This window comes from Talpa occidentalis, unplaced genomic scaffold (assembly GCF_014898055.3).
Source record: "Talpa occidentalis isolate TD23 unplaced genomic scaffold, MPIMG_talOcc4v2.1 talOcc4.7, whole genome shotgun sequence".
Taxonomy (NCBI): domain Eukaryota; kingdom Metazoa; phylum Chordata; class Mammalia; order Eulipotyphla; family Talpidae; genus Talpa; species Talpa occidentalis.
In genome coordinates, this window is record NW_023605083.1 from 80699515 (window position 1) to 80711781 (window position 12267).

General features: G+C 40.4%; 1 protein-coding gene across 4 annotated transcripts in view; it reads left to right on the forward strand.

Annotated features, from left to right (window-relative positions):
- Positions 1 to 12267, forward strand: part of MYO1D (myosin ID) — a 342372-nt gene that overhangs the window by 261428 nt on the left and 68677 nt on the right. The window contains exon 22 of one of the 4 annotated variants that reach the window (XM_054689808.1): positions 8316 to 8585. The exons of the other annotated variants lie outside the window; for them this stretch is intronic. Coding sequence (XP_054545783.1) covers positions 8316 to 8550 — 235 coding nt within the window. The 3' untranslated portion in view covers positions 8551 to 8585. Of the gene's footprint in view, positions 1 to 8315; positions 8586 to 12267 lie in introns of those variants that run through there. 4 annotated transcript variants of the gene reach the window in all.

Sequence of the window (12267 nt, forward strand, 5' to 3'; positions counted from 1 at the left end):
ATTATGGAAAGCTGTGTGGAGATTCCTCAACCTGCTAAAGATGGAGCTTCCATATGATCCAGCAATTCTTCTCCTAGGTATTTACCCAAAGGACACAGAATCATTAATTCAAAAGGGCACCTGCACCCCTATGTTTATAGCAGCACTATTCACAATAGCTAAGCTGTGGAAACAACCCAAATGCCAAAAAATAGATGGCTGGATCAAGAAGATATGGTACAGATACACAATGGAATATTACTCAGCAATCAAAAAAGATAAACTCATGCAATTTGCAGCAACATGGATGGAGCTGGAAGGGATCATGCTTAGCGAAATTAGTCAGAAAGAAAAAGAAAAATACCATATGGTCTCACCCATAGCAGGAATTTAGAAAACCTAAATAAGGGACTAGGAAAAAGACTAATTATAATAAAGTAAAAATCGGGCCTCCCCGGTGGCACAGCGGTTGAGCGCTGGGTTGCGAAGCTGCCAGCGGCCTCGGAGGCGCCGGTTCGATCCCCAGCTGCTCCCCGGCCACCGGAGGAGGGTCCCACATGGTGCGCAGACCTCTCCTGCCGCCCGCTGCTCCCCTCAGCAGTGTACTTCGGTCCTTCTGCCTGCTCTGCTCCCCGCTCTGGCTCTGGTGAATTCTCTCACCCTCCCGCACTTCTGACTGTACCCAGTGCATGTATAAACAAAAACAAACAAATAAATAAATAAATAAATAAAACATGCCTCTATAAAAAAAAAAAAGACAAGTATTCATTTTAAAAAAATAAATAAATAAATAAAGTAAAAATCAAAATCAACAAGCAACTATAAACCAGAGACACACTACAGGGGGAGGGGAAGGGAGGGGAGGAGGGATTAGGGTCAAAATAAGTGGGGGTGGGAATTGTATGGGGACTATAACCAAGATGAAAATACATAAATTGTGCAAAAATGAAAAATGATGTAAAAAATATATAAAATAAAATTTTAAAAAAAGAAGTAGGGAAGGTAAATCCCAACAGGGAAGAAGACACTGATAGGACCCCAGCTGCTTTAAGCAGCTGTGGAGTTTGGAAATGATGTCAGACACATAAGACAGGTAGAGGTTTTTTTAGTTTTACCAATGTGAACAATCCATTACTGAGCCTAACAAATACTTAGAAAAATTCTAAAATAAATTATTGTAATGTTTAAGTTCTTAGTGGAGAAATAAAGCAACCTGCTTCAGGGTGAAGAAATTGATCAGAACTAACCTTTAAATATTTTCCTTTAAATGGTAACTTTTGGATAAAGACATTCTTACCAAATTTGCAAGTGATACAAATCCAGGAAGGGTAACTTGTAGTTCAGATGACAGAATCAGGATTCAAACTATCTTGACAGACTAGAATAATGAGAAGAAACCAAAAAATGAAATAAATGTAAAGTTCTGCCTTTGGGTCCAAGATGTCATCTGTATACATGTGCCAAAGGAAAGCCTCTTGGCACTTTTGTTTCCAAGATGCAGATCTGTGATTCTCTCAGTCACATGCAGCACTGGGGTGCAGGTAAGAAACTTATCACTAGAAAAGAGAATGAGAAATCATTCTTTCATTTTAAATTGGAACCATTTTCTTCCCTGAATTTTCAGCAGGCAAGAGGGCGTCCTATTTCCTAAAGCTTAGAACATTGAAAGAGCCTCAGAAAACAGTCTTATGTTTTGCTCAGTTGTTCCACATTGCAAATGTTTCTGGCCAGACCCACAGTAGATTCCAGACCTCTCTCTATGTAAAGGGACATGCTTGAATTCAAAGCCCATCTTCTGACCTTTCTTAAAAAGGCAACAGCAATTACTTCCTGTAGCTTCTCTTCAACACACAGAAAAATCATTCTAAGTCTCCTTTTTCTTCATATTTTAGACTAAAAGAAAATAGCTGACCTGACATTTATGGTGTTTTTAAAAATGACTTTTGCATTTTATGTTTCTTACTTGGGTTTTCTTTCTAACTTGCCTCAAATTAGGAATGCCAGATTTTCTATAATGTCATTAATTTTAATCAGAAGATACCACTGAAAAAGAGAGCTTAGATATTGAGGTTATTTTAGAATATCTTCCAGAAGCAAAGTAACTAGTAACCAATAAATTAACAAAAATTTTTCATAGTTGAAAAAAAGTCTGCTTCATTTAGCAATGATTCCATCTTACCAAGGAAGGTGCATGGATAAAGCTAAGATTTGTATCTTGGTTAGGGTAAAAGGTTAAGCAGACCTAGAGATATTATAGACAATGAAAAGAATCTGACTGATGATAAACAGAGAAGAGAAATTTTACGCATAAAAGGAACATAGCCTTACAGTACTAGTTGACTCAGAGAGACCCTTGTCAGAAAAAAGAAATCAGGGAACAATTTGTTAAAGGATATACTAGCTAACCAAGGCAAGTGAAGGGAAAAAAAAAAAAAATATACCCAGCCTAGCTAAATTATGCCATTCAGAATTAGTAACTTCTGGCCTTCCACATCTGAGGCTGCTTTGATGCATGGCAATTCTTGGCCTTCTCTATTTAGCATATGCACTGAATTAACAGACCTAGCAGAAATGCGTATTTGACAAGAAACAGACACCGTGGCTTCTGGTCCTAACTTTACTACCTACTAGCTGTAAGCCCCTGAGCAAATCTACATTTTCTTGTCCCATGGTTTACCTTAAAGATTAAAAGTCTGGGGCCTTCCCGGTGGCGCAGCGGTTGAGCGCTGGGTTGCGAAGCTGCCCGCGGCCTTTGCAGCGCCGGTTTGATCCCCGGTTGCTCCCCGGCCACCAGAGGAGGGTCCCACATGGCGCGCAGACCTCTCCTGCCACCCGCTGCTCCCCTCAGCAGTGTACTTAGGTCCTTCTGCCTGCTCTGCTCCCCGCTCTGGCTCTGGTGAATTCTTTCACCCTCCCGCACTTCTGACTGTACCCAGTGCATGTATAAACAAAAAAACAAACAAATAAATAAGTAAAACATGCCTCTATTAAAAAGTAAATAAATAAACGATTAAAAGTCTGCACCACATTTGTCCATGTTTAATTTCCATTTGCATGATGAAAAAGTTCTAGATACCTATTTCACAACAGTGTGAATACACTTAATACTTCTGAACGGTACACTTACAAATGGTTAAGATGGTGGAAACAGGTCAGTGTTGGTAAGCCAGCACCATAGAAACAAGGGGGGCTGCTTCTTGAAGCTCACTAATGTATCAGACACAATTAGGCACTGGGTACAAATACCAACCTCCTGCCCTCAAGAAGGGGGTGATCTCTCAAGGAAAATAAATGCATAACTCATAGTAAATTCATACAAGTATAAAGAAAGTGGCTTAAAGCACAGGGGTCTAAGTACCTCTTCATACAGGAGTGAGAGGTGGGGAAACTTCATCAAAGGTAGTATTTGTGCTGGGCTTTACAGGAGAACTCTAGTTTTAAAAAGTGACAAACTTCCACTTTTAGCCAAAATGGAATAATAAGGATGAGATTCACCCCCTACCTGATATAACCAAAAGACAAACAAAATATATGAAATAATATTTAAGACACTGAATGTCAGTGTAGGTGGTGTTCCACTAGAGACAGCAAATAAATTAAGTATGCCCTGCAGTTGCTCCAGTTACTGCCTTAAGTGACTGTTCAGGCCATTGCACAGGGAGGGGGAACCACAATGGGGCTTAGGAGACCAAGGCTAAAGTTTGCAGGGCAGAGTAAGAGAGAAGAGGGCTGCACAGACTGAGAACTCTGGAGATCTGCTAGGGTCCCAGCCAAGTATTCACCTGAATACTGATCAGTGTTTGTGTATGAGAAAAGTGCCTAAGGATGAAAGAATTCAAAAAGATTAGAGGTGGCAGTCCCTGGCACTCAGAGTAAGGAGTAGAGCCTTTTCCCAGCAGTCAGACTGGAAAACCTCATAATTCATGGGGCACTGAGTATTGTACACAGAGGGGCTGCTTCAGTATTGGAGAATAATTAGCCCTAGACTGAGCACTGCTCTGGTTTCCTCTGACAAATCTGAAAAGCAGGACCCAAAAGGATCAAATCATTTCTAAGTAACTTAACCATAACTCAGAAAGAGCTCAAAAATATTTATAGGAATGCAAAATTACCCAGCACTCAAGTAGGTGGAATTCACAATGTCTGGCATTCAATCAATTATTAGCAGGCCTGCAGAGAAGCAAGAAAATAGAATCCATTATGAGAAGAAAAATCAATCTAACCCAACCCAGAAAAGCTACAGATATTAGAAATAATCAGAGACATTAAAATAGTTCTGATTATAACAGTGAAAAACATGGAAGATGGCCAGATGAAAACTACCCTCTCTGTCATGAAACAGTATATTAGACATTGCAGAAGTAAAGATGAGTGAACTTGAATATGCAGCAATAAAAATCTAAAATGAAACAAGAGAAAAGGAACAGATCTTCAGTAAACCGTGGAACGACAAGCCACCTAAATGTCTCAGTGCCATCAAGCTATTACAGACCTTGCCTGCTGCTCCCCACTCTGTCTCTGGTGAATCCTTTCACACTCACTCACTCACTCACACACACACACACACACACACACACACACCCGCCCCCGCACCTCTGGCCAATTCTTATATGCATAAATAAATAAAAATCAATCTTTTTAAAAAAACTAATTATGTAATTTACCATATAAATAAACTGAAAAGAAAAAACACATGATAATGTATGTAGAAAAAAGCATTTGACACAACCCAACATCCATTTCTGATAAAAATTCTGAACAGAATAGCAATAAAGTAACTTCCTTAACCTAGTAAAAGGCATCTAAGAAAAATCTAAAGCAAACACCTTTAATGGTTAGAGACAATGTTGTCACCCTAAGAAGGGATTCAACACTATTGGGTAATTTTGGGATATTTATATTGCCCATTTTGGATAATTAATAGTTCATATTGTCACTTTACATTGGAAACCATTTGGTAGTTTCATTGTTTTTTTTTAAGATTTATTTTATTTATTTATACAAGAACTGGTGTACAGGCCAGATGTGCAGGAGGATGAGAGGATTCACCAGAGACAGAGCAGGGAACAGAACAGGCAGACTGATGAAATCCACTGCTGAAGGGAGCAGCGGGTGCAACAGGAGAGGTCTGCCGCACCATGTGAGACCCTCGCCAGCCAGGATCGAACCTGCGCTGCAGAGGCTGTGGACAGCTTCACAACATGGCATTCAAACATCTGTGCCACCAGGGGAGGCCCCGTTTGGTAGATTTTTTTTTTTTCTTTTTTTTAACAAATTTATTTTTTTTTTTAAGATTTAATTTTATTTATTTATTTATACAAGCACTGGGTACAGTCAGAAGCGCGGGAGGGTGAGAGAATTCACCAGAGCCAGAGCGGGGAGCAGAGCAGGCAGAAGGACCAAGTACACTGCTGAGGGGAGCAGTGGGCGGCAAGAGAGGTCTGCACACCATGTGGGACCCTCCTCTGGTGGCCGGGGAGCAGCCTGGGATCGAACCGGCGCTGCAGAGGCTGCGGGCAGCTTCGCAACCCAGCGCTCAACCGCTGCGCCACCGGGGAGGCCCAATTTTTTAATGTAAACATATACCTGCCATATATTCCAGCCACACTATTCCTAGGCATTTACCTACAGGAAATGAAAGCAGATTCATTTGCAAATATGTGTAGCAGCTTCGTTTGTAACAGCCAGAACTTGGGAACAACCCAAATGCCCATTATCAGGTGAATGGATAGGCAAATTAGAATGTCCATACAGTGGACTCCTGACTCAGCAGTTTAAACAAACTATTGGTACACACTACCATGTAGATGAATTTCAAAATAATTTTGCTGGGTAAAAGCCCAACTGGGAAATACGCATACTGTATGACTGCACTTACATAAAACTCTACAACTTAATCTACAGTGACAGGAAGCAGATCAGTAGATGTATGGGAATGGGAGAGGCAGAAAGAGGGGTTTCTCCAAGGGATCTTTGAAGCCAAGGCATATTTTGAGTGTGGTGGTTTCACCGGAATGGGTGCACCTTAAAACTTGTTAAACTGTATACTTTGAATATGTGGGGCTTGCTGTATATGGGTGATGCCTTAACAGAGCCGATCATAAGGTTGGGGCTGGCTCTGGAGTCTAGGGCAGATGTCCCGGTGAGATGGGGCAGTGCGTTTGGAGAAGAAAAAAGTCTGAACAAAGCCATACAGGAAACATTCGAAAATTCATGGGCCCTGTTCTGAGAAGAGTGGTGAGTAATTGTCCCAGATGGTGACATCAGAAATTGTGTGGAAGGCAGTGACAAGAAATACTAGAAAAGTATGTAGGGATGACTAAATTGTCAGGGAGCATGCAGGCAATGTAATGAGTTTGAATTTATACCAGAGGAGAAGATGTAGAATGAAAGGCGGGACCAGATCAGAACCCTGGACAATCCCTGTGTTTAATGGCTAGAAGGTCAAAGAGGCAAAGGAGACTTGGGGAAAGAAACTTCTTGGAAAGAAGAGCAGAACATGGCCAAATGCTTCAGTGTAAGAGGAAATTAAGACCCCAAAAGCCCATTCAACTTGGTGGCCTTTGAAAGTTTCTTTAATATTGGGGTGAACCAAATCACTAAAATAATCAGCATCACCTGATCTTTAATATATTAGTGTATCTCTCTCTGTTCTAAAGCCTATGACGTTAAGCTCAAAACTTTAAATATTTTTAATGCTGTACAAAATCAAGAAAACCAGCTAGCTCCAGGTATCTGTAGGTGAGAACCTGAAAAGCCAGTTGTCCACGTGTCTAATCTCAACCAGCTCTGATGTCTGTTCCCAGAGGAGCAAGGTTCTGAAGTCGCTGTTGCGCCCCTGGGTGTGAGCAGTGATAGGGTCCCTGGGAAGTAGCAGGTGATACTGAGAAGACCCGGGTTACAGTTTTCCAGCCTGTGCACACAGGGATTCCTTCACTCCATCCTTCTGAAGAAGCACCTCCCCTGTGACCCGCTGTTGTTAGGGAGCAGCTTATTGAGCCTCTCCTACACATTGGAAAAAGAACTTAGAAACTTTAACAAAGGGAAATGGTTTTACCAAGTGAAATTTGATTTACATAGATGAGATTTCAGAGCCCTATTCTGCTACCTCCTTAGATATAATTCCTGGCATTCTAATAGCCAGCTGTAAGGTCACTTTGATTACTGTTCCTGAATCTTAAAAATTCCATCTGCTGGATTCTTATCGAGCTTCTAGGAGAAATTCAATCATATTTACTCTTGTGAATAGACTAGGAATCCTTGGTAAATAAACTTGTTCTTGGTTAAATGATAGCCATCTATTCAGAAGAGCAGACCTCAAACTTGCAAGGATACTGTCAGCAAAAAGAAAGGTAAAATAAACATCTGAACCCCTGACAAATCTTGATTTTTCAGATGGTACACAGCATCTCTGATATTATCCTTTTTAAAAGAGAAATAGTAACAAATCAAAACTGATATTTATCAGATTGCAAAGATATGAATATTAACTCAGGGAAGCACATTTGTTAGGCACATGGACTGCCATTTTATCATTTAGGCCAACTTTTGATATTTTGAAGTGTGTGTGTATGCGTAGTGTTGTTGATAAGAATTAGAGTCTTGTACTATTTAGAAAATTTCATCTTGCTTTATCAAGGATTAGACTTAAAAAGTCACAGCTTTCCTCAAAGTCTAGGCCGGCCACTCTGATGCCAAGTCCTACCTGTGCGGTCCTCAGTTACTTCCATCTTGGTTAGAGGAGTGAGAAGTTCAGGAGACCCAAGATCCTTTAAATATAAAACCTTATGATTGAAAAACCTGCCATCAGGAATAGTATGTGGAACCTAAATAGGGCAGAGTAGCAAGCTTGCCAGTTCTGCAGTGCTCTTTGTCTTGCACATTTGGGGAAATAAGATATTTGACATGCTTCCTCTCCCTTTTCTCCCTTCTCTCTGACTCACCCCTGAGCTACCTAACAATGAGCTAAATTTATTGCAATTTTGTTCTCAGATTCTATTAGTGGATTCCCTTTAGTGGGTAAAGAAGAATCAAATGTCTTTTTGTGGTTTTGAAGTTCCTATCTGCCTTGTTTCTGCACCTCTGCTGGTTTCATGGCCCTCAGATGAAGGCATCGATTGACCACAAACCAAAACAAAAAGATGCTTCCTTCATGATAATAGTGTAATATGAATACAGCTTTTTAAAAATCCTGTTATCTTTCCCATGGTGATGGGCAGGCAGGACGCTGTGGCTTGATCATCACGGGAGGTAGATGAGCAGACTCACCCTGGGAATTCTGGGGTCTATATGGTGAGTTTATTCCTGACTCTGGTCTATCTGTCCTTTCTCTGAAGGGCAGTCATTCCAACAAACTCCAAAGAAAAGAAACAGGAGTCCTTACAAGGTAGTGGAGGAAAAAGAGAGTCAGAAGAAGCCCACCCAAAAGGGAATGAAGTGTGCGGGTCCTGCCACAAGATGGAAAGAGGGAGCCCCCTGAGCAGAGCTCTCCCTGCATCTAATAGCACTAAATATCCCCAGATGTCACCCCAAAATACCTTTCATTGCTGTGTATTATCAAACCACATGTAGATTTGATGTCGTTTAACCCTGAAAGCTATTATAAATGTGAAGCATAATAAACCTTACTAATTTCTATTGTACTTATCCAGAATTTTCCTTACTAGGTAAAAGGATACAAAAATGTAAGACTGTAGCTTGAGGCTCCTGCCATTGATTTCTTTTAATGGATGGAGCTATACAGACCCAGTCAATCAAAGATGGTGGGGGTTGGAACTGCAGGGAGTGTGAAGGATATTCAGCCTGGACCAGAGGAGCCTGGGCTTCAGATTCTTGTTAATTATTTCAGTTTGACTCTAGAATATTTTTAATGCTTAGATTTATGTGAAGTAGTATATAAGTTCTGACTTTTTTATCATTCTGTCTTTAAGTTTGATTTCTAGGTATCAATAACAATAGCTACTGAAGATCCTACCGTTATATCATTTACATAAATTATCTGATTTAATCTTCAAAGTCACTTTGCCCCAAGGCAGACACTCTTACCCCCTTTTTACATTGAAGAATCAATGCTACAAACATGTAAATGATATACCCAACATCACATAGCTAATGAGTGGCAGAGCAGAGTCAGATTCACACAGTTCTCTGACTCCAAAGGTCATGATCCCTGAGAGCCACTGTCTTTATCCCCTGAGAGCCACTGTCTTTATCTTAGGACCAGGAGCATAAGAAGCTAGATAGGGCTGTGCTTCCTCACTTTCAAAGGGCTTCAACTGTACACCTCACCTTGTATGCCTTTGTTTTCATTTCCTCATCCTCAATAATGAACCCCAACTCAAAAGTGCCAGGCATTTTGTGGATAAATTAGATGCTAGAGATAACAGCAGTAAGCAAGACACTATTCCTTGCCAGACTCAATCTACAAATAGATTAAAAAAAAAAAAAAGCAATTACAATTGTGCTGAGAACCATGAAGGTGAACTAGGAGTTTTGTGAATAAGAGGTTTGCTAAGAAAATTATTAGGAAAAGACTCACAAGAAAGTACTTAGCCTGAGCAAGAGAAGACTTTATGGAGACATTCCCACAGCTGGAAGAAATACAATTTAATTTCTTCATTCAACATCCTATAAACTAACTCAGCTCATTTAAATTAGCTCACTTTACGAAATTCCATCTTCTGTGTATCAGTTTGAGTGTCAGTCTTTGCAAGTACTGACACAATTGTGTGCCCTTTGTCTACTGGGAACATCTTTATGGAAAGCCTTGGTTGGGGCTGGTATCATACCTAGAAGTATGTCTGTATATGAATCTTCTTCATTTATACTGGGTATTTTTAAAAAATGGAAAATTGTCTTTAGAATACCAAAAGTATTGTCAACCAGAGAGTTCTTTGCTTCAGCAGAGCATCAGTGTGAAGTTAAAAAGCCAAAACAGTGACAAAAAGAAAAAGCATGGTCAGACAAGCAGAGGCCTTTCATGAATTCTTTCTTAAGAAATGTTCTGAGGATAAATTTCAGCAAATTAAGGTAATAAAATAAGAGAGAGAGAGACAGAAGAGCCAGGGTGGAGTATACCCAAATCAGGAGGAGCATGAGGTCAGAGTGGCCTCTGTGGCAGCCTCAGCAGCAATCACGAAGGTCAGAGCAGGAAGATGGAGGGCTCCCATGTACCTGGGAAGAGGAGAATTCAAGGAGCTTTCTTCTAGCCTTAAAAAACAAGATCATGGGTGCCTCCCTGGTGGCGCAAGGGATTAAGCACAGCACTATGAAGCAATCCTGCAGCAGGAGTTTGATCCCCAGACTGCCAGGGAGCTACCCACATGGCACTGCAGACCTCTCCTGTCTCACTGCTCCCCTCAGCAGTGTATTTCAGTCTGCCTATTCTGTTCCCTACTCTGTTCCTGGTGAATCCTCTCACCCCCCACACCTCTGGCCTGTGCCCCCAGCTCTTGTACGCATAAATAAATAAATCTTTAAAAAAGGGGGGGGAAAGGCAAGATCATGAAAGAAAAGGTAATTGTAAATTCCAAAGAGGAAAAAAATTGAGAATATATTTTGGGACCTTCCTTAAGTGGCAAATAATAATTATATGGTTGCAGTACAAATACACTCTTGATTTCTAGCTTTTAGAATTCTTAGAGCATAGACGCTTCAGCAATGTTACAGAACACTGAGTTGATAATAATCAACATTTTTTTTTTATTGTCTGCTATGCTCCAGGCACTGTTCTAGGTGCTGGAATACAGGCAGTAAACAAGACATCTCTCAAAGTTCACATTCTAGAAAGGAGAATAAACAATAAATATACAAAAAAGATAATATCTGGAGTGCCAAGAAGATAAAACAAGGTAGCATGATAGAGCACAGCTAAGGATAGGAGGTTGCTTTTGCTCATATGTGAGGGAGTGATACTTCAATTAGGATTTGAAAGATCAGAAAAAGAGAACGATCTGGGGGTGTTACCAAGCAGAAGAGCAAAGGGCCTAAAACAGGAATTAGCTTCTGACAGTCAAAAGATAAAGGCCAGTCCAGCAAAAGCCAAGTGAAGGAGGGAAAGAGTGTAAGAGTGGAACTTAGTCCAGGTCAGCTCACTGAAGGCTTCCAGGCAATGGTAAGGAGGTTGCAATGAGAGGCTGTTTTTCTAATAGGAGGAATGATGTGATCTCATTTATATTTCAGAATGTTAGCAGTTCAGAAAAATCACTCTGGCCATTTTGAAGAGGATGGATTTTAGTGAGACAAGAGAGTGACTGGCCTCTGGGAAAGTGATGACTTGCCACTAGCCTGTTAGCAGTGGAGATGGGGAGAATATAATTTAGAAGTAGCAATGACAGGACTTACGTGGGATGTAAGGGAAGGAGAGAATGTCTGGTTCAGCATCTAGTGGGATGGGGTGCATTGATTGGCAGCAGGGCCCTCTTGGAGGTAAAAAGCAACTTTTGGAGGTAAAAATCATGAGTTGACTGTTGGAGCTGTTACAAAAGAAGTACTGTCAACCTCCAGAATGTGTAAGTAGAGCTGACAGGAGGTGGGAGTTGGGAGGGAGGTACAAGTGCTAAAAGGAAGGTGGAGATGCTGATATCTCACTTTACACAATGGGCAACAGGAGATTACTTCTTGTTGATGGAACAAAACAAAGTCTACATCTATATGCATTTAACAAAGATAATCAAAGGATATAACTATTAAGTTATAGGGGAGGAGGAGAGGAGGCTAATTAGTGATAGAAATGTAAATCTGTCATAAAAGAAAGTCAGTGAATAATATCTGAAATTGATAAATTAAGAAAAAGAACAGGGTGGGGGGTGGGAGGGGAGGGATTGGGGTCAGAATGGGGGGGTTGCAATTGTATGGGGAATATAAAAATAAAATTTATTATTTAAAAAAAAAAAAGAAAAAGAACAGCTTAAGCATATTTTTAGTGATTAGAGTTAACGATCAAAAGAACTAAAAATAGAAGCAGTTGAAAACAAGCATGCAATAAGTGACCAGTGGGTCAAGACTGTTGCTTGTAGGGTTGGTTGGTTGGTTGGTTTGTTTTTCAGTTCTTTATATGAGTTACTTTGTTAAAGAATAAGAGGGTAATGCTTTTAATTGCCTCAACAGTCATATTTTGTGCATATGAAAAGGAAGTGTTCTGATTTCTCAAAACTAATTGAACGGTATTGGGGGTGAGGGGTCAAAGTCTCATTTCTTCAAAAAGTAAAACCAGGAAAATTTTCCATTTTGAAAGGAGTGGAACTTAGTCCAGGTCAGCTCACTGAAGGCCTTCCAGGCAATGGTAAG